This window comes from Neolamprologus multifasciatus, chromosome 7 (genome assembly GCF_963576455.1).
Source record: "Neolamprologus multifasciatus chromosome 7, fNeoMul1.2, whole genome shotgun sequence".
NCBI lineage: Eukaryota > Metazoa > Chordata > Actinopteri > Cichliformes > Cichlidae > Neolamprologus > Neolamprologus multifasciatus.
In genome coordinates, this window is record NC_140445.1 from 17,930,954 (window position 1) to 17,953,858 (window position 22,905).

General features: G+C 40.4%; 1 protein-coding gene across 4 annotated transcripts in view; it reads right to left on the minus strand.

Moving 5' to 3' along the window:
* ntng2b (netrin g2b) overlaps nt 1–22,905 on the minus strand; it is a 72,373-nt gene that overhangs the window by 5,841 nt on the left and 43,627 nt on the right. For 2 of the 4 annotated variants that reach the window (XM_085164892.1, XM_085164891.1), the window contains exons 7-21: nt 14,510–14,623; nt 14,214–14,336; nt 13,802–13,897; nt 13,485–13,598; nt 13,246–13,350; nt 12,951–13,058; nt 12,726–12,821; nt 12,535–12,636; nt 11,611–11,691; nt 9,950–11,506; nt 8,680–8,760; nt 8,401–8,496; nt 8,163–8,240; nt 5,955–6,047; nt 4,711–4,785 (exon numbers count right to left, since the gene is read on the minus strand). The exons of 1 other annotated variant lie outside the window; for it this stretch is intronic. In XM_085164892.1, the coding sequence (XP_085021018.1) occupies nt 4,711–4,785; nt 5,955–6,047; nt 8,163–8,240; nt 8,401–8,496; nt 8,680–8,760; nt 9,950–11,506; nt 11,611–11,691; nt 12,535–12,636; nt 12,726–12,821; nt 12,951–13,058; nt 13,246–13,350; nt 13,485–13,598; nt 13,802–13,897; nt 14,214–14,336; nt 14,510–14,623 (2,919 nt within the window). The remainder of the gene's footprint in view (nt 1–4,710; nt 4,786–5,954; nt 6,048–8,162; nt 8,241–8,400; nt 8,497–8,679; nt 8,761–9,949; nt 11,507–11,610; nt 11,692–12,534; nt 12,637–12,725; nt 12,822–12,950; nt 13,059–13,245; nt 13,351–13,484; nt 13,599–13,801; nt 13,898–14,213; nt 14,337–14,509; nt 14,624–22,905) is intronic. One more of the 4 variants, XM_085164893.1, reaches the window with a different exon arrangement.

Below are 22,905 nucleotides of genomic sequence, written 5' to 3' on the forward strand. Positions count from 1 at the left end.
AGTGTGCACGTGTTTGTGGCTATGTGTGCAGCTGTGTGAATACAAGCATGGTAATTGTCTCTGGGAATTTAATTGTGTTACAGAATGAGCAGATTATAAGCTGTAGAATAGTAACTAAGGGAATTGGTTTGAGGTGAGTGGTACAGTGAGTGTTTGGAGACTGCGCTTGACCCTGGTTAGGCTGATGGAAAACTGGCCTTTGTTCACGCCTCGGCAATGAGTCAATCTGAATAACTATTGGAGCATGTGTAAAATACCAAAAAGTCGTTGTAGCAACAGTAAACTTTATATTATATATACTATTTTTAAAATGTGATGATTTTTAATTTTTAATTTTTTCAATTTGAGCGCAGCAATGTGTAAATTCCGACCAAGGTCAGATTTGCCCCGTGTTGCATCAGGTCTTCTATCAACAAAACTCAGTTTAGGAACTTGGTGGATCAAAATGTTGACATGCAAATTGATACAGAATTCAGCTGCTCAGCAGTTCAGGGCTTCCTTTATAACATGCATATTATTTTTTTTGTTTTAATGAGTGAAGGGTTTGGACTGAAAGGCCAGTTTAGCACCTGAACTTTTCAAAGCCATATTGTTGGAGTATATAAAAGCTTTAGTTTGCCGCTGTCTTATGCCTCAGTGACACACTTTCTTTCTGGACAAGTTCAACCTCATTTTGATTACTTTGGTTGCTAGCATCTTGCTACAGTCACCCACTGTTTAAATGTAAGATGCCGACTGGTCCCAAGCAGTAGCGGTTTTTGATACGGGCGACACGGGCGGTTGCCCGGGGCGGCATCGTGGTGGGGGGCGGCATCACGGGCATCGGCAAAAAAATAAAAAATAAAAAATTGCTCGTACTCATGCTGCCCTGACATCAACCAGCGCATATTGGAAATGGCATAGGCACCGATCGGTTTTCTATGGCCCATTTGCTGGGAGTAAGGGCGCCCTCCGTTTGCGAGGTGCGCCTGCTGCTTGCGGCACAGGCAGGAGAGGGCGGGGCGCGGGGGATTCTCTGGCTGGCTGGAGCAGCATCTAATAACCAACAATAATATGATACAGACTCATAATTTGCGCCGATGTTTTTTCGAAATTCTATATGCGAAAAGTGAGCGCGAGAGCCCTCGGTGCACCTGCTCGCTGCTGAAGTCAAAGTAAACTTTATTGTCATCTCCGCTACATACAGTCCAGTATATCTTGTTTTTGTTTTAATATAGGGCTGTTTTAATTTTATGTTTTATGTGTTTTATTTATTTATTTTGCTGTTTTCTGTTATTTTTAACTTATTTTCTGTACACCACTTTGTTCCTGTGCTGGGTATTTTAAAGTGCTTTATAAATAAAATTGGATTGGATTGGATATAGAGAGACGAGACGACGAGGCTGCAGTTACAGCAATGCAAGTGAACAAACAATAAATATAAGAACAGTAAGAAAATAAATATACACTTTAGGAGGTAAAGGGATCAATAACAATTTAAAATTGATAATTTACAGTTTGATGATTTAAAGTCTCACACACAACCCATCGAAAGGGGAGGGGGGGAAGCTGCTTCCAAATAGAGCACATTTCATTTATAATGTAGTAAATCCAAGCCCATTATGTATTCATGATTTGAATCCTGGGTTGTGTGAAATCCCAGAAATAAACCCTAGACAAAGCGAATCTGTGAACTAAGGTGTAGGTGTGTTAGATCATGTTGTGGTGATCCTCGAGTTGGGGGATTTGTGTTCATACTGGAATGCAAAATGAAAACCAATGGAAGATGGACAAGAAAAGTTCAAAGCCATCAGGTGCTCAGTTTAGAAAAAATAGAAAAGAAGAGGAAGAGAAACGAGCAAAAGATACAGGTAAGCAGATGTGTCATTGGATAATGGCAGGTCATCCTGAAACAATCAGAATCAGAATAATTTATTAATCCCTAAGGAAATTATGTGGGTTACAGTTGCTCCAAAAAGAAATGGTAAAAATATCAACAGTAACAGACTAAACTCCAAACAATATATTATGTTACAGATTTTAATATTAATTAGTCATTGTCAATTGTTGATTTGTCCTGTCCTGTTCTCATTGTATGACTAATTATGGCTGTTTGCATACTATGCATACTCTCTCTCTCTTTATATATATGTGTGTGTGTGTGTGTGTGTGTGTGTGTGTGTGTGTGTGTGTGTGTGTGAATTTCGACAGTAACGGTTTTATGTTAATGTACAACCCTTAATATGTTTTATGTTTTATGTGTGTGTGTGTGTGTGTGTGTGTGTGTGTGGGGGGGGGGGGGGGGGCAGAGGGAGCGCCAAACAGGCTAGGACCGCCACTGGTCCCAAGCACACTCGGGCAGGAGCAAAACTTAATAATGTGCAAGTGAGTAATTGTTGAGTGTTTGCAGAGGAGTTGCAAGGTTTTCAGTGCAGCACCATGTAGCTCTTTGAAACCAGTTTTCCTTTGCGACAACAGTCCCACAACCACTTGCTAACTACTTGGGGAACTACTCATTACAGTACTTTCGCGTTACCCTGTAAAGGACTTGAAACATACTGTCACTGTAATTACCAGGTAACTACTGAGGACACATATAAGACCTTTCTTTTAGTGTTTATGTACGAGCACAAGACAAAAAGACAAAGCAAAGATGAAAACTGGCACAAAGAGACCTTAAAACGATTGCCATGGTGATTCTACTGTAGAAATGGAGGCAATAACGCTAAAAGCCTGACTGCTCATCACTGTCTTTGTTACTTGTTAAGGTTCAGGGTCTGGCTGCTGGGCTCGGGTCAAAATGCACTCAACTTTAACATCAATCTGAGTTTTTTGCCAGCTTTGCATTAGGACCCTGTCTGATACTTCTCAGCATATTCCATCTGTTTCTATCCTGCATGCAGTTTGCACTTCAGCAGTAACTATAAAAGTAATGCTGATCTATCCAATGCTCAAAAGTTACACACCTCAATGCCAAATTTCCTCCTCCTGCATGTGAACAGAAATTGGGAACAAAACACAAGTTTGTTTGTGCTTTTTTTTTTTTTTTGTCTTTCCATGTTCCCGGCGTGCAGATAACTTAAGAACCTTTACAACCTGAGTAACAACATAATGTACAACAATCACTGAATTATGTACAGTAACTTGTTACATTACTGCATTACCCAACACTGCAGTAATCAGGTAGTTGACAACTTCTTTCTTTATTTAAATAATCAGGACCTTGCAAAATGTCTGGCTGGCAACAAAGCTTTTATGTTGTTCAGCAATAACTGTGTCCTCACAGGTGTGCAAGTTACCTACCTGCACTACCAGCAGACAGGTGCTGTCTACAGATTTTAGATCTCTTAATTAAACTTCGAGTTAAGTTCTTTTGTTTTGAATTTGTGTAATTTTTCTAATTGTTCTTCTTAAAAAATCATATGTTTATATCAATGTGGACACCGGGACAAGCTGTGCATAAATGTGCAGATGCCGTTTCCTCCTTCATTATTCTATATTGTAAATATAAATCAATATAACAAAAAATGTTGTGAGTATTTTTGGTCCTACACTCCAGCCCTGCTTTCTCCTCTTTTCACTGTTGGTTTTTCCATTCACACTGTTTTAAATTCCCTTTTATAAAGTGCTGCGTAATCAGAGCTCTTAATTAAAATTTCTCTTTGTAATTCATGAATTATTCGAGCGGATTTGATTTCAGGTTTTTACTCCCTTTGCTTGTACGCTTGATAAGTTAAGACTTGTTACAAGTTTTGCACCCTAAAACCAAAATGAAGAAAAAAAAGTGATAATGTGGAGAATGGTTTAAGATCTCTGTATAATTTTTCCACAGAGAGAGAGAGAGAAAAAAGCCGGGTATAACCTAGTGTAGGATCTGTGTTGTGCAGAAGGGTGTAAGAGAGGAGAGGTTGCTCGACAGTCTCTTTACGATTATCTTGGCTGAGACTCGTACCTAATTAAGGTTTTATTAAGCTTCAGAAGTTGGCTGCAGTGGTGTGCTGCAAGGCATCACTGTCCTCTAAAGAGGAGTTTACCAGGCATGTTTATGCAAATACACATTTAAATGCACATTAAAAAGTCGGAGTTTAGCTGTTTAATCAGCCGTCACATTATTATTTTATTATTGTTTGGTTGATGATGCCAGCTGAAATATTAATGAGCTGGTTTAAAGGAAGCCAGCGAGAGGAGCACAGTAAAGTGCCTCTCTCAGCACTGAGGGAACCATGCTAGCAGTGGGAGGAAGAACTGCCTAATTAAATATAAATGGCCAATTACTCCACAGACTAGAGAGGCAATGGGACATTGTTCCACAAATGAACGTTATGAGTCAAGATGCTGCTTTATTGGTATTTATCAATTGTGAACCGTTAACATTAAATGACAGTTATATTGCAAGACAGAGAGGAAACAACCTGCATCAGAGAAGCTTCACGATTGGTGGAATAATGGTGCATTTAAATCCAAATTCTTACCTTGATCATGCACATAAACACAACCACGAAGGAGCCACAGATACATAGAGAAAGAATGAGTGAAATGAAAAAAAAAAAACAGACAACATACAAAGGAGGGAATTCTTCCACAGGTTTTCTACTTGAAAAGCATCATCAACAGTTTAGTGAAATGAAAAAGAAACACTTTACAATTCATTGACCCAAAATCCACAGGATTTAATTAAGCTCAGATTTTCTGTCTTGTTCTTCAGACCTTGTGTTTGTGTTGGTCTCTTACCTTTGAAATCATCGTATATGATCCCAAACAACTGTTTGGCCTGGGGCTCTCCTGAGATCAAAAGTTTCAGCAGCCCTTGAGGGATGAAGCAATCTCTCTTTAAAAGTCAGCTCCAGATCATTCACTGTGCTATAGCCATCTACAGCACCATAGCTTCACACAGCAGGAGCTAGTATACCCTAAAGGTCAGTGTCAGTACTATAGAGGTGCTTATTGGAGGAGGTGGCAGGGATTCCCACTAGAGCCTACCTTAAAAAAGGGGATTGCTTTGTTCTATAAAGCTGACAAAATCTTTAACTAGTGCAGTGTTTCTTCACTGGTCAGACAGCAGATTTTACAAGCATTTATATGCAGTAAAGAAAGTACAGGTATGCCACACTTGGCTTCAAAATTTGATTTGACAGTTGTAGTATCTAAGTTGGACTGGCAATATGGTATAGCTGACTTTTACATGTAATTTTGTTGCATAAGTACAATGCAAAATGTAAAATCTTGTGGAATTGGTCCAACATAAATGCAATTGACTGGATACATTGACTGGATATATTCAGTATATATCAAGCATATTTCCTTATTGTTTAATAACTTGAAATTAAAAAAACTTTCATTTTAGGTAATCATTTTTTAGTTCTTTATTAAAAAGCATATTTTCAGCTTTTAAGATTAATATCTGGTCATGAAATACTGCCAATTATTTAGAAACAAATGTGCACAACAGTTACACAATAAATGATCATATTCAAATTCGCATTATACCAGAGGCTAAAGACAAGCCACTAATCCCACCACAGTGCTGTAGTGAGACTGTGGTGAGACTTTGGTGGTCCAAAGTAAAGAAAGGACAAGGGCGATTTCATACACATTAATATAGAAATTTTAACAGATAACTGGGTAAACTTATGGCAAATATTGTATTAACAAATTTAAAGCTATGCAGAAAATTGGTGACAACCCTGTTTCGGTTACTAGAGGCAGAGAATAAAATCCACAACATTACGACATATTTAGCAAATCTTGTGTCCAGACAGGGACCGAATGAAACATTGCACATAATTTTATTTTCATATGTAGATAATGAAATCTGTTAGGGAGCTCAAATGAATAAAGTCATTACATTTCTTCCGTGCTGGCTTTTTATAACATTTTTATAAATTCAGGACATTGTCCCCTGTTAATCTCATCACGATAAATTTGTCTGACCAGAGATGAATCACTGAGTGATTATTTCACATTTAAAATCCCACCTCGCCTTTTCCCTTTTTGCTTCTCCTCTTCTCTGTCTTCATCCTCCTCACGACCGACTACTTCCCATTCTGCTTTTTCAATACCATGGTGCGCTACAAATGAGCAACAACTCAGAAATCAATCTATATTGATGCTGCACAGATTATCTCAGGTTTTTTTGTAAAGAAACAGAGAGACTACAAAAATCAAAAAAAGATTTGTGGAAAAAGCCTTTGCTAATGCAGATTCCATTCATGCATTCTAATGTAATACGATATGTGTTCTTTCTGCATTATAATGTGTTGATCAGACAGAACACGACGGTGTTTAAAATGTGGGAAAAACACAGAAACAGCATCTTCAGTGTGAAATTCATCTTCCTTTTCTACTCTGCCCATTTATTTCTGTGCCATCCTTTATGCTATTTGCTTTTTCTGTCCAGTCCTTCTGCATCATTCATTGTCTTAGATAAAAAAATGATTTAAAAAAATGGCTCTGCTTTTGCTAACAGACTTAAATTTAGCCTTATGGTTCATGTTGACAGACAGGCCATCATGTAGCTGAAGACATATATTTAGTTATTTTTTCCAGTTTTCATTTTTCACCTTAGGCTGCCAAGGTTAAGTGATGGTGAAAGTTTCTTCTACTGCCTGCATCACAAGTAATATACTCTTTCTAGCTTGTGTAAGTCAACTGAACGTCAAAAGGGCTACATATAAACAAAATGTCTTTTCAAATTTTATTTCGCTATGCTCCTTCTCTTGACCATGGTAAAATTATATTTTTGTTTTTGACCATGAGTCTCGCATACATGTCCCTCAAATTTATGGGAGAGTGAAACGCCACAGTCATCAATGACACATCAAGAAAAAATAAGCTACATTTCATGATGAAATTTCTAGCACAACATATAGCATAGATAGCTTTCGGCTGTTGTTCATGTGAGGCTGGGGATTTGTGGTCACAAGTCTCATGTACATGTTTACTGTTCAAAAAATGTAAAGCAACACTTTTTAACCAGTTTAAGGGTTAAGTGCCCTTAAACCATCAGTAAGACTAGTATCTACGCCTTTATGCAAGGACTAGCAGGATGAGCATTGTCGGTGCCCTACAATATGACTCCCAGCAGGCCTTGGTGAAGATGGCAGAAACAGACGTCATGAGGGTGTCCGACATCATCTAGTGGACCCTGTTCTCACTGTCTGGCACAGTGGAGTCTGACAGGGGTTTTCTCACAGAATTGCAGATTTGGCAATTCCACCGCTAGCACCCCGTCCCTTTTACAGATAAGAGTAGGTTCACCCTGAGCACATGTGGAAAAACGTGAAATGGTCTGGAGAAGCTGTGGAGAACGTTATACTCTGTAACATTGTTCAGCATGAGCGGTTTGGGGAGGGATATCCATGGAGTGACCCACAGACCTATACAGGACAGGCAATGGCACTCTGACTGCCAATCCTTCTCAGAGCCTACACTATTGTAGTGGGTCCTGGATTCCTCCTGGTGCACAACAATGCCCAACCTCATGCAGCCATAGAATGCAGACAGTTCCTAGAGGAGGAAGGAATTGATACCACTGACTGACCCCCACGTTCACCTGATCTAAATCCAATAGAACATCTCTGGGACATTATGTTATGTATCTGACGTCAGGGTGTCTTTGAATTCAGCCCAGTCCAGTCCATATCAGTATAGATATCCAGAATGATTTTTTCCCATTGACGTCTCACATGTTTTCAGTGTTCCCTTAACTTTTTGTGCAGTGCACGTCACACATGTGGTTGACAGTCATATCAAAACCAAAAAAGGGATAAGAAAATAGCTCTTTCCTCAACTAAAAAAATACTAATTAAACAATGGCAATCTCTGTTCCTTTACTTGGTCCTACTGCAGTTTCTGTCATCTGAGTTAATATGACGCTGCCATTAGTTTGAATTTCGATACATTTCTTCTGTTTAAAGTAGCCCAATTTTTAATACTTTTCAGGTGATATTGTTAGCTTGTAAGAAAAGTTTTCTGCTGTACGTTTTATTATATAACTAACAAACTGACCACCATCAAATACCTTTTCTTTCTCTATGACTTTCTTCCCGAATGCCCGAGGTTGTTAATGTCATGTGCCCATGACTCTCATGAACATGTCCGGCAGACTTGGAAACAAGTTATGCATTGCATATTTCACTCACTAGCTACCGAAACATATCTACCACTATATCTAAATTATATACCTTGCCTGGGTGTATGCTCCTCGCCATGCTCAGATGAGGTTCTGTGGCCATGTGTGTGTCCCTCAGAGTTGTGTGAGACTGGCAAAATAATTGTTATCAACATTAGAAGCAAACATTTCTACAATTTCCAATATGCAGTAGCAGATTAGCTAAGGTTTCTTTATAGAGAAAGACTGTTAGTACAGGTGTACTACACAAGGAACTATAACTGCAGTAAAACAATCTCAGTCACAGATACCTCTTCTTTCTGTATGCCTCTCTTCCTCCCTTCCATGTCCATGTGTTGTTATGTGGCCATGGGCCTCATGCACATGTCCATGAAACTTGTGGTGGTCTGAAACAGTAGTTGTTATTAACGCAAACACTTTAACAACTAAAGCTTGGGAATATTCGTCTCACATCTGAGACCCCATTTCTCTCTTTTGACATTAAAAAAAAAAGTAATTAAAGTTTATCTACTGCGTACTTCCATCACATGGGTGATCACTACCACTACCCCTATATCTAAAAAAGATACCTTGTCTGTCTGTATGTTCCACCTCTCCATGCTCAGATGAAGCTTTGTGGCCATACATGTGTCTCCCAGAGTTGTGTGAGTCTGACAAAATAATTGCCATCGGTATTAGACAAAAACATTTCTGCTGTTTTCAGTATTCAGGGGGAATTTTCTTCTAAGGGTTGCTATGCTTTATTTATGGAGAAAGATCATCTGACAGTACAGGTGTACAATAATATACACTCACCAGCCACTTCATTAGTTACACCCATTGAGTTGTTTGTTAATAATGGAAGTATCTGATCAGCCAATCACATGGCAGCAACTCTATGTATTTAAACACATAGACATGATCAAAATGACCTGCTGGAATTCAAACCAAGCGTCAGAATGTGAAAGAAAGGCAATTTAAGTGACTTTGAAAATGTTATGTTTGTGATGCCTGAGTATTTCAGAAACTGCTGGGATTTTGTCACACAATCATCTCTGGATTTTATGGAGAGAATCCAGAGAATGGTTCCAAAGAAAGACAAACTATCCAGAGAACAACAGTTCTCTGGGCTAAAATACATTGTTGGTGAGATCAGAGGAGAATGGCCAGACTGCCCTGGGCTAATAGGAACAGCATTAACTCAAATAACCACTTGTTAAAACCAAGGAAAGCAGAAAAGCTTTGAAAGCTTGAAACTGGTTGGCTTCAACAGTAGATGACCACACAGCAATCAACTGTTGCAAGCTGAAAACAAGAAACTGAGGCTTGATTTTACAAGGGCCCACCAAAACTAGCCAACAAGTTTGGAAGTTTGGAAAAATGTTGCCTGGTCTGATGAGTCTTGATTTCTGCTGCAACGTTCACATGACAGAAACATGAAACCATGCATCCATCCTTCTTAACCAATGGTTCAGGCTGTTCAACCTAATGGTATAGTGGGTATTTTCTTGGCACACCTAGGGCTCCAACAGTTCCAAATGAGTACCATCCATGGACTTGACTATAGTGTACCTATCTTCTGATAGCTGCCTCCAGAAGGAAAACTGTCAAAAAGCTCAAATTATCTCTATCTGGTTTGATAGATAGATATTTTTGGTTGTGACAACACTGCACTGAAATGGCTTCCAAGCTATCACGTCAATAAGAACTAACATCTCTGAGCACTTGGAAAAATTAACACAGTTCTGACAGCAAAATGGAGTTAAGTGCAATACTTGCAATGTATACCTAACAAAGTGTCCAATGAGTGTACATTAAACTATTAAATACACTGCTAATCATACCTAATATATCGGATACCTTTTCTTTCTGTATGTCCCCTTTCCTCCCTTCCATGTCTATGTTCAGATGAGGTTGTTATTTTGTGGCCATGAGTTTCATGCACATGTCCCTCAGGCTTGTTGTGTCCATGTTCAGATGCTCTATGGCCATGAGCTTCTTCTACATGTCCCCCATGCTCATGTCCATCATGGTTATGATGTCCATGTTCAGTTGTTGGTTTGTGGCCAATAGCTTCTACTAAATGTCCCCCATGCACATGGCCCTCAGGCTTGTGGTGTCCATGTTCAGTTGTAGGTTTGTGGTCATGAGCTTCTACTACATGTCCAACATGCACATGTCTCTCAGGCTTGTGGTCTCCATGTTCAGATGCTCTATGGCCATGAGCTTGTTCTGCATGTCCTCCATGCACATGTCCCTCAGGCTTGTGATGTCCATGTTCAGATGCTCTTTGGCCATGAACTTCTTCTACATGTCCGCCATGCACATGTCCCTCAGGCTTGTGATGTCCATGTTCAGATGCAGGCCTTTGGCCATGAGCATCTTCTGCATGTCCTCCATGCACATGTCCCTCAGGCTTGTGGTCTCTATGTTCAGATGCTCTATGACCATGAGCTTCTTCAACATGTCCTCCATGCACATGCCCCTCAGGCTTGTGATGTCCATGTTCAGATGCACTATGGCCATGGGCTTCTTCTACATGCCCCCCATGCACATGTCCCTCAGGCTTGTGATGTCCATGTTCAGATGCACTATGGCCATGAGCTTCTTCTACATGTCCCCCATGCACATGTCCCTCAGGCTTGTGATGTCCATGTTCAGATGCAGGCCTTTGGCCATATGCATCTTCTGCATGTCCTCCATGCACATGTCCCTCAGGCTTGTGATGCCCATGTTCAGATGCAGATCTTTGGCCATGTGCTTCTTCTGCATGTCCTCCATGGACATGTCCCTCAGGCTTGTGATGTCCATGTTCAGATGCTCTATGGCCATGAGCTTCTTCTACATGTCCACCATGCACATGTCCCTCAGGCTTGTGGTGTCCATGTTCAGATGCAGATCTTTGTCCATGTGCTTCTTCTGCATGTCCACCATGCACATGTCCCTCAGGCTTGTGATGCCCATGTTCAGATGCTCTATGGCCATGAGCTTCTTCTACATGTCCACCATGCACATGTCCCTCAGGCTTGTGATGTCCATGTTCAGATGCAGATCTTTGGCCTTGTGCTTCTTCTACATGTCCAACATGCACATGTCCCTCAGGCTTGTGGTCTCCATGTTCAGATGCTCTATGGCCATGAGCTTCTTCTACATGTCCACCATGCACATGTCCCTCAGGCTTGTGGTCTCTATGTTCAGATGCTCTATGGCCATGAGCTTCTTCTACATGTCCTCCATTCACATGTCCCTCTGGCTTTTGGTCTCCATGTTCAGATGCTCTATGGCCATGAGCTTCTTCTACATGTCCTCCATGCACATGTCCCTCAGGCTTGTGGTGTCCATGTTCAGATGTTGATCTGTGGCCATGAGCTTCTTCTACATGTCCTCCATGCACATGTCCATCAGGGTTGTGGGAGGCTTAAACACCACAACAATTAATAGTAGCTGGGAATTTCAAGTTGGGGGAACAGTCTAGCCATTGCTTAGCAAAAATATAATGCAGAAGATTATTCATATGGTACCTGTAATTTCAGCTGTTCTGTGCTCAGATGGTATATTGTGGCTCTGGGCCTCATGTATGTGTTCCTCAGACTTGTGTTGGCCTGACAAAACACATTTGGTATAATATATATAATATGTATAATAAATTCATATTAAATTCAGCAGAATAGCTTAAGTATCTTAACCTAATTGCTGTGAATCCAGCTGCTGAAACATCAAATTGAAATTATTGTTCTGAATATGATCCTCCCAGTCGCAAATGCCAGTCCTTTCAGCTTTGCTTCCTACATGTTCCCACTAAATATACTGTAAAGTGGATACACCTCCTTTCCTGATGCCCGTGCTCAAGTATGACCACGAGTCCCATGCAAGTGTTCCTCATGATGGTGGGAAACTGAAATGCCAATTTAGTTTGTTTTGTATTTTTTTTATGCTGTTATATTTGAAATTTAGCACTACATCTTAAATGAACCAATACACAATATAACTGCTGAGACATTAAATTCAAATTATTTTTCTTAATACAGTCCTTCCAGGCCCCAATTTTAGGAGGTTATGAGTTTTAAAAAGAAACTTGTTACTACTGTGTATTAAACTGAGAGACTTTCAGCTTTGCTTCCCACATGCTCCTCCTCCCCATGTCCATGTGATGTTTTATGACCATAAGTCCCACATTGGAGCTCAACACACTAGCGGGAACTGGCAACCCACAATTGCCTTGAACAGAAGAAAAAAGCAAGTTGCCATATTTATTCTGAAGGAGACTTTAAAAGTCACCTTCAGAACAGCTTTGGTTCTTGATTGGGCTATTGGGTTTGATTTCAGAATAATAAAAACTATAATAAATAAATACAAATACTGCTACTAGTACTAAAATTAAGCTAAAATGCTATATTAAATCTAAAAAAAACCCTGCTACTACTAGATTTCAACAATACCTTTACCTTCAGGTTTTCTTTCCATATGCTCCTGCTGTCTGTGCTCAGATGAGGTTGTTGTTGTGTGACCGTGGGCCCCATGTACATGCCCCTCCAATGTGTGGGGGTCTGACACAACACAATCATTATTGTTAACAAGTTGTATTTCTTCTGTGTGCTGTGTTTCGCGTAACACTACAACATAAAAGATAAAGTACCTGTTGTTTCAGGATGTATTACTTTATTCTCCTCGTGTCTCCATTCGTGCACATGCGAGGTTGTTCTGTGGCCATGAGTCTCATGTGTGTGTTCTCCTGACACAATTTTCAGTCAGAACCAGAAAAAAATCTCATTGGGCAAACATTTATTTCTTCTGCTTTATTTATTAATAAAGCCCATGTTAAATCTATAAAGACTTTGTCTCCACTATGCTCTAAAAATACCTTTACTTTCACTCTCCTCCTCCTCCTTTCTTTCCACCCCATGCTCAGATGAGGTTGTTGGTTTGTGGCTGTGAATCTCGTGTACGTGTTCCACAAAATTGTGGGGAGCTGAAACACCACAATTGTCACTGACATAACAAGCCAAAACTGAGACACATTTCCATGTCTGGCTTCTGTAGTAAATAAATCATGTTTTCATTTATCACCTGCATATTTCCTTACTCGCCTATGCCCTCTGCTATATAATTCTACAGTGCATTTGTTTAGCATGAGCAGGAAGAGTGCATTTGTATACCTTTCCCTTCAGCTTTTCTTTCTTCATGCCCGTCGCCATGCTCAGGTGAGGTTGTTGTTTTGTGGCCGTGAGTCTCATGTGTGTGCCCCTCAAACATGTGGGAAACTGTCACAAGACAGTCATGAATGTGTGTTTAAAAATAAAAATAAAAATGCATCTCTGCGGTTTTGCATCAGGACACTACAAGTTTACTACAGTTAGCTACAGAGTTGCCACTACAGTGCATATAGAACTGTCACCTTTCTGTTCTTCTCCTCGTTCTCGATGCACCACCTCATGTGATTTTTCACCGTGCTCAGATGAGGCTGTTGTTTTGTGGCCGTGAGCGTCGTGTTCCTCAAATGCGTGGGAAACTGTCATACCACAGCTTTTATTCACAAAACGTCCCTCAAAAGCCTCTATAACATGTTAGCATTTAACTGTAAAAGTTGCTTAAAAGAAGCTAAAAGTCTTCTGTTTATGATCTCCATTAAAGGTATAGAAACCCTGTGTGCACACCAAATCGGATTCTGAACACTATGACATCATTTGGACCACTGTGCACAAAACGCAGTACCTTTGCTTTCTGCATGCTTCTCTTCCCCATGCTGAGACTGGGTTGTGGATGCGTGTCCGTGAGTTTCCTGTACGAGCTCCTCAGACTTTTGAGAGACTGAAACACCATATATTTTTATCAACTTAACGGGAAGATGTGTAACACATGGCGAACACTACTACTGTTATACACTTTAACTACAGCTCTGGCTTTCATGTATGTGTCCCTAAGACTGGTGGTGGTCTGAAATGCCACAGCTGTGATTGAAATAATGAGGAGAATTTATGATAAATACTCTGTCATTTCCAATGTATTAGGGGACCTAGGGATTGCCAAGTTTAATTTAAGTCTACAGCACATCTGCACAACAAGTAAAGTAAGGTACATAAATCTACATATGCTGTAGATTTTCATACTTTCCACCACTAGATACCTGTCTCCTTGGATTTTCTTTCTTCTTCCTCATCTTCCTCCTCCCTTCCTGCTCCGTGTTCAGACGAGAAAGTAGTTTTGTGGCCACGAATCTCATGTGAATGTTTTTCAGACTCGTGGGAGACTTAACACATCACAACCACGATTAACATAAGAACCAAAAATTTAAATACAGTTCTACTGTTTACAGTTTTTGTTTTTTGCTTTAAGTTACAAAGTGCAATCTACTTACCATGCACACCACTAACTACACTGAGCTACTAACTACAGTCGCTACACTTCATACACAAGGGATACCTTTTCTTTCAGTTTCTCCTCCTGAATGCTCCTCCATTTTCTCCCCGTGCTCAAACAAAGATGTAGCTTTGTGGCCATGAGTCTCATGCAGCTGTTCCTCTGACTTGTGGGTTTCTGACATAATCCAAAATATTCATTTGCAGAAAAAGCAACAATGCAAGATGTAGTTATTAATTTGATCTATTCCAAATTATCAAATTAACATACATAAAGAGTCATATCTTGATTCAGCCTGTTTCTCTGTTGCCTCTTAAAAGATGAAAGAACTAAAAGAAGAAATGAAGGCATCTGATTGCCCTCATTTAATTCCACCTGATGAACTTAAAAGTAATCTTCTGGATTTGGTTGGTTGGATTACCGGTTGGGTTACAGATTATATAAAAGGAAATATAGCTTTCTGGTCTGGAAAGTGAAGCCAACACAAGCATGGTGTCAAAACGTCAAGTTATCGACCACAAGAAAAATCTTCAAAACGGGACACAAATAAATAGAGTGACGTCTTCCTAACTATGTCCATCTTTTGAACTGTCCCAGTGTAAAATCAGCCTGAGTTAGTTTTCATTTACTTTTCCAATGGGATTAAGTCCACAGGACCTAATAAAAACACAGTCTTATCTTATCAATCTGTGAAACCTAATCTATATTTCACTTTTGAGAAATCCAACAAAGCTACCTAAATGTTCATTTTAACAAGTTTCTTTTATAATTTAAATATAACTACCACACACAAGGTTTTTGTCTGGTTGACCTTTATCAGGTATATAGTTAATGTCCATACTTTCACTAACACACACACACACGCACGCGCACGCACACCCTCCTGAAATGTTTCAATCATCCAGTCAGAACTTAAAGTGTGATTAGCACATTTCACATGTATGTGCCATTAATCAGATTATTATTAAAAAAAAACCCAAAGCATTAGACTGAAGCTAACCATAAATAACATCTATCCAACCCTTTTCTCGCCTGCACAGGAGAAAATATCACCAAAATAGCCTATACTCATTAGAAACAACACCATGGCAAAGATCTTTCACAAATTTACACAGTTTTTCCCACATATTCAAATATATAAACCGATGAAGACGAAATACAAATATCAAGTAGTACAAATGACCTACCAACTCGTTCAAAAAGTGACTTCCTACCGAGTTTTAATTAACATGTTGCAGAAGTTTTCCGCCAATGCACCTGTCGTCTCGTTTCACACAATAATCGTCAGAAACCTACCAACAACACTTTTTATTGAATCAGCCTTCTATATTAAATCAAATGCAACCTAAATCTAAACATAATGTAACAAACATGTTCAATTAAATTCAGTTTTATTTATATAACTCGAAAGTACATTACAGTATTTGAATTATTTGAGCAAATTTAAGCTAGCGCTAGTTAATCTGTTTAATTGCATAATGCATTTGGGTTTAAATTGTGTTTCTTTTTAAGCCTAAAACCAAATAAATGTACTGGAGCCAACATTTTGGATAAGCTTAATGACAGCCTGTCAGCGAGAAGCGACATTTAGATATATTTCTGCTTCAGTTAAGAATCATGAGCTGTCACATTTCTATCACAAAACCGAACACTCAGATTTTGATTGAAATTGAGTAATCTACTCCACTTAGTTAAAGAAATACCCGTCTTTTCAAATATTCTCTCTGTTTCCTCCTCCTCTTCCTCCCTTTTCTGCCCATGCTCAGAGGACGTTGTTGCTTTGTGTCTCATGGAAAGACTTGTGGGAGACTGACACGCCGCAAACACAGTTACCTCACAGGATGCCCATTCTTGTTAAGCAATTTTACAGGCACCTATCCTCGACAACCTGAACAATAAAAGCTTTATAATTAGGCTGATACTGCAGTGGGTAAAGATTTCTGATATCGTCTGCCTGCATTCCCCTCTTCCTCCGAGACCTTGTTTTCCTCTTCTCTGCCTTTCTCTCTGTCAGATAGCGGATTGGCCCATCAGGGGCCTCAGCCCTGGGCTTGGGAAAAAGCTGTGAGAGTCAGAGAGGCTTGAGAAACTCCTTCATCACTACATTTTCACTCTGGGTGTGAAAGAAATGACATGCACTTCCTTTTATCTGAATGTCATGAAATGTTCTGACTGCTTTTGCACTCGTTCACTTTGTTCCCTCGCATAATGGAGGAGGATGATCCACCTCTGCTCTTGTTGTCTTTTTATCATATTAAACTAGAACTATGAATATTCATGAGACGCTATGGATATCTGAGCAAATTCTTCTTATGGGTGGATTTCCTTTCCTTCCGTTTTTAGATTTAACGTGCTCTCAGTCACACAAAACCTCTCAAATCAATACCAGAGACACATTTCACTTTTGCTGCATTTATAATTGTCACTCGCTCCTGCTTTTCCTTTTTCGAGCATTTTCCTTTGTATATTCCGCTTTCCCAGAGGGCTTTATGCTATACCCAGAATCCTTTGCTTCAAGTTTTTAGGGCTAGAGAAGAGAGATGTAAAACTAGTTCAGTTTGTGGATCAAACCTCCTCCAGCTTACACCTTTTCCGTTAACTGCACCACAGAGCGGCACAGTGCAATAAATTAAAAATTAAAAAAAAATCCACCACAGAGATGGTTAAAAATACAGATAGCCAATCCCATAATGTGACCACACCGTGCACGTCATTGAGGGACTAATGATCACTAGACCGCTAGAGAATACAGTTCTCCTGCATGCCTCCATCTGTGTTCCCCCCCTTGAGGTGTTTTTCGTGCAAGCAATGTACGTCTCCAGTTGTTCTTGCCCAGAGAGAGGGGCATCCTGCAAGCGTCCCCTGCTCCCCTGTGGAGCATCCCCCTTCAGGCAATCTCCCGCCCACATCGCTCCTCCTCTTCATCCCTCCCTCTCCCAGGGCCTCCAGGGAGACAGGACGCCAGCAGCTGTTCTCAGAGCACCCGGGACCGTTTCACACAACTGGCACTGCGCCATCATTACATCTCATCATAGTAACCCCTGCCTACCTCTACTCATGTCCTACTCTGGCCCCACATCTGTCACAGCTGTGTGAGTGAGTGAGAGAGAGCGCACACACCGGCTGATGAACTCTCTTGTGGGAAAACAGGATTCTGAATCACAGTTGTTTCAACTGGCTGATGTAGCACAGCGGTGAGCATAAACGCATTTAATCTCAGTAACCCGCGCTGCCTTGGGGGGGGTAGAAGTGATCCGAACCATTCTTGGCATTAATCTCAATCAGCTCAGCTCGAACCATCTGACAGGAGACGCTGGCAGCCGGAGCCTTCGGTGTTCCCCCTTTGCTCCGCGCTGACTGAAAGAAGGGCATGTGTAAGAGTCAGTTGGGCTTAGTAAACCATGACAGTGATGGAGCTCTTCATTTGCTTCCTCACCGGCAGGTTGACGCTGTGCCAAAACCAGCAGAAAATGACCCCAAACGACACGGGATCGTTTTCATCTCGGCACTACGCACAATGCTTCCGGCAGTCTTTTTAAAGAAAAATGTGCTGCAGTGAGTTCACATAAATTTGGGCTCAGTCTCTGATCCTCTGATGCTCTGCGGTTCTCTCTGTGACTTTAAATGATGCAAAGACGATGTCGGCTGAACTAATCCAACTTTCTGTTTCTTTCTGTAGCCTCTCACACGCTCATTCACTCACATTAAGTGGATTTCACTGTCAGCACCTAAACTGAGCAAGGCTTCAGACATATGATATAATGGTGAGCCACGTTAAAGTGATGGTAGCTTGTGTATAAAAGCATGTTAGCCTGAAAATTGCCCATTTTAAAAGACTTTGACACCCTGTAAACCCCATCACGCTGGCTGTAAAACGATCTCATTCTAAATTAGATTTCTCTCATTTCTGTGAGCCTCCATTCTACTCTGTATCTACTGCTATCTATGTCTTACTGTGCCTTAGCTCTGACCATTTATCCCCAGTTTTAACACAGCTCGTGTGATGGTGTGTCAGCAGATGGACATCGGGCTCCTCTGTGATCTTTTGTCGGTGGTGGCGATGATGTTGATCGACCGCTGAGCCATGTGCAGAGTTCTTCAGGACTAGATGCGACATATGCGAGTGTTCGGGGATTGTTTCTGAAGGCGTAAACTCCTCTGGTGTCAGGGGAACTCTGCGCTGCTCTGGCAGAGAGGATGGTGATGGAGGGTGAACCTTTGTTGTAATATGAAGTGTGTCAGATTCTCCCGTGGGTATCAGTAGAGGCTTAGGCGCAGCGCTGGTGGGTAACACATTGTGTGTTAGCGGGGCTGAGCTCTCTGTAACTCGGGTTTCTGCTGGTGGAGCTCTGCTGTCTGTTGCATCAGTTGCATGAGGATGGAGAATGTAAATGCAATGAGGAATGTGCAGGCTATGGCATTAGCATAAGAGATGCTGCCTCAGATTGTTTATCCAAAGAAAGCCTAGCGCTCCCCCCCTTTTTTTCCCCTTCAAATGAGCACATATACGCGCGCACACACTCACACACAAGTATGCGCACGTTCACACACGAATGGAAGTGAGAACCCGCAATGAAAGTGCGATTTCACACTGCTGAGACAGGCTAAACTCAAAAAGCTGTTCCACAAACCCTTTCTGTGCTGGAAATTGTGTCCTTTCTGGAAAACGCTGTGACTGCTAAAAGGTGTGACTATTGTTAATGCGGTTGTAAAATGAAATCACACAGTGTTTCTCAAAGTGTATTACGCCGTTTTCTTTGCACTTACATGGATGTGTCCGTATGTGTTTGCACACACTCAGCTTTGTCGTCAGACAAAAACAATGACAAATAATGGCAACACTTATCTCTCACTTACAAAACAGCTACAAATCAGTTGCTGGATCACTATAAATGTAACACAGCTGCACAGAGGTGCACCAGATTGCCACATAATCTAATTATACGAAACTGCATTGAAACCGCGGAAATGTCCGGGCTGATCGTCATGCTATTTTCCACTTAGGTGAATCATCAGTAAGCAGTTAATGAGAGAGAATAACTGAGTTGTAATACTAGCTGTGCGGTTCCTCTACACTTCAGTTTATTGCATTGTTAATATATTTATTTTGCAGTTGGTTTATTTATAATAATTTAATTAAGACATATATTGTGTATGTTTCCATTGAGCCATCCATCCATTTATTTTCTCCGCTTATCCAGTTCAGGGTCATGTGGGGGGTGGGTGGGGATTGGAGCCTATCCCAGCTACCACGGGGCAAGAGGCGGATACACCCCTGGACAGGTCGCCAGTCTCTCTCTGGGCTTATTGTGTGTTTGTAGAATGTAATACATGTAAATACAAGGAGTTATGCAGGATTATTCCCCTTACAGATCCAGAACAGTCAGATACTTTAAACTTCCTGTATGATGAGAACAAGATCAAAGCTTCTTTGTAAGATGCTTGGTGAAAAGTACATCATAAAACTCATTCTACATTGGTGCAACAATGTAACAAATCTATTTCTGGAAGGACAGTAGGCTGTCCAGCTCCACAGAGAGGTTTGAAAGCAGAACCGGGAAAGGAATGGAGAAGAGGAATCTGGTAGGTTTTAAACTCAGGCTAGCAGTGGATTTTGAGTATGAGGTTTTTGAAAACTCTGAATCAGATGTAAAGGAAGGCATTTTAACCATCGCACTCATACCTATCAATCCTAATATCACTCTACTGCAATCGAAACTAAAATACATTAAGTGAGTCTCACACTATGGCGCCTACCTTCACTTGTATTGAAATAATGGGGGGTTTAGAGAGCTGAAATGTGATTTTCCGACCCCAGAAACAGAGCTGTGGAATGTAATAGACTCTGTATATACAGAAAAAGGGTTAAAAATAAAAAAAGAAGTCTTTGTATCATTTCCAGCCATGCAACAGTGCCACCGCTCTCACACATAATGCATTGGCAGTCTAAGCTGATTCATTTTTAAATCCCTTAATATGAGCCTGTCTGTCTGCGCAAATGGACTCACTAACTGTCCCATGACACACTCTTCCATGCACACACCTCGCCTCATCGCGCGTGCTGAAGCGAGCATGTAGTGTCTGCTGGCGCGCACTGGCATTTTTATGCATTTGCATGTAATGAGATCATTTGTCACTTCAATTAATGTAGCCCGGGAAAAAAGTATAACAATAATTTTTAATGCCACCTGTCAGTCTTAGCATTCTCATCATTTATTACCGGAGTGTTAAACATTGATTTAGAGTCACACTAATGAATACATTGGGATTCATAGGCGGTTAACATTTTGCCCGAACACCTGACGGTAGCAGAGCGCATGGATGTTATTAATATGTCACATGATTTTCCAGACATGATCCAATCTCTCCGAGACCAAGGCCAAGTTCAATCTTTTCAAAAAATGCAAGTAATTCAGGAGAGTAATGCATCATCAGTGTGTGTGTGCGCACACATGTGACAGGTTATGCTTGTATGGCTCTTTTTCCGCCCAGAGGATCTGGTTTTGGATAAACGATGAAGTCATGGGTCACGAGGGGTCATGCGTCTGGATAGGTAGATGTACGACAGGGTTTTGGGATTTTGGTTTCTCCCACCAGCCCTCCCCACTCACCAAACACCCATCTGTCCAGCTGACCAATAGGCAATGGGCTCATTGGATCAGAGCCTCTTCCCAATGCATCGCTAATCCTTATCTGAGCATGCTCACTGACTTAACTGGGGCAGAGGCACGACAAAGGCTACGACTACTATAACATCCTGTCCAAGAATAAGCTGCTGTAATGTTTTTTAAAAGGTACATCTGCTCGGGAAGCACAGAACACATAAAAATACAACTTATCATTGTTTGATTTTACATCAAAATCAATGAATAACTAAGCCTGGATTTTCATTTTTATATTCCTGGAAACGGTAATAGTATTGAAAATATTGTTTATATAACTGGCTTTTTATGTGGATATAAAAAAAAATCAAGCATTATAAGTGGCAAAAAGTTAAAGTATGTATTGTTACTTCTAACCTGGAGGTTTTAAAAAGGTTCTTAAGATACACTTAAATAAGATAAATGAAATAACAGTTTATGCTGTATTATTCAAGACTAATGGTGTTATTTGATCTAGATATTAAAGTCAGGACCTTCAGTTACATGATATGATAAAACCTGTGTGTGTGTGTGTGTGTGTGTGTGTGTGTGTGTGTGTGTGTGTGTGTGTGTGTGTGCATCAGTGTGTGCATGTACAAACAGTAGTGGCGAACACTCTGTGAGAATGGAACCTAAGACCTGAGATCCCTGGGAGGTGAAGGAGGGGATGAAGATGATTTATGGGTTTTACTGAACTGCACCATATGCTCGCCATAAATCTAAACACACCTGCTCACAAACACACATTCACATGCACTTACACACACGCACACACGCACACACACAGATAACAGAGGTTTGCTCACATCGGGGTCAGATTCAAGCCAAATACATTTCTCTAAAGCTGAGATTAAAAATAGGCAAGAATACAATTCTACAATAGGATGATCTTTCACGTTGAAGAAGTGTAACAGAGCAGTGTTGTATATTTTTTTAAAAAATATTGCTGCATATTGTACATTTATATCTGGTATGTACAGATAGAAGTCAAGCAGAAACAACTTTTATGTATTAAAACTTGAGCCACTCCTCAGTTCTTGATATTCGGAACTTTTTCAGGATTGTTTTGCATGGTGAATCACAAGCTGAATGTATTTTTTTGCATTCATAAGTCCATCATTATTGACAAGATCTTCAACACCTCTGACTTCACCACAGCCCCAAACCATGACACAGCCTCCACCGTGTATTACATCACGTTTTATGTTCTTGCAACAGGCTGCTACAAACAAAATCCGTAAAACAACACACTGATAACACTGGTTCAATCCCTCAGTTCAGTGTTTTTTTTTTAATTGTAAAACATTTCTCCAATTGTTAATTCAGTATTTTGGGTTTTGTCTGATTAATGAAAGAAAAAGAATGAAGTAATTGATAATAAAAGAAGCTGTAGGTTGAGGCCCCATTGGGAATGCATTGTGTTGCTTTATTTTAGCATTATGACTAAATTTAAAAGTCTACGTGAGATATTCTGCAAAGTTTGTGTCCTTCAAACAGGACTTTAAAAGGCTCTCTGAGGGTTGTAGTCATGTTTATGTAATGTTAAAGCTCCTGTCAGGCTCACCTAAATCAAAGCAAATGAGTGGGTTCTTTGAGTTCCTGTCGTCAGCCAAACAACAAAACTGCTGCGCTGTTCAAAACATGCTCTTAATGGATTTCCTTAAGACCAAAAAAAACTATCACAGCTCCTCCTACTTTCTAAGTGCTTTCCTGGTACTACATGAGAGGTTTGTTGCTTACCAAAATAGCTGGATTTAATTTAGTATGAAAGCAAGCCGCACTTTACAGGCCACTTTACCGAACAGTATATCGAGGCGA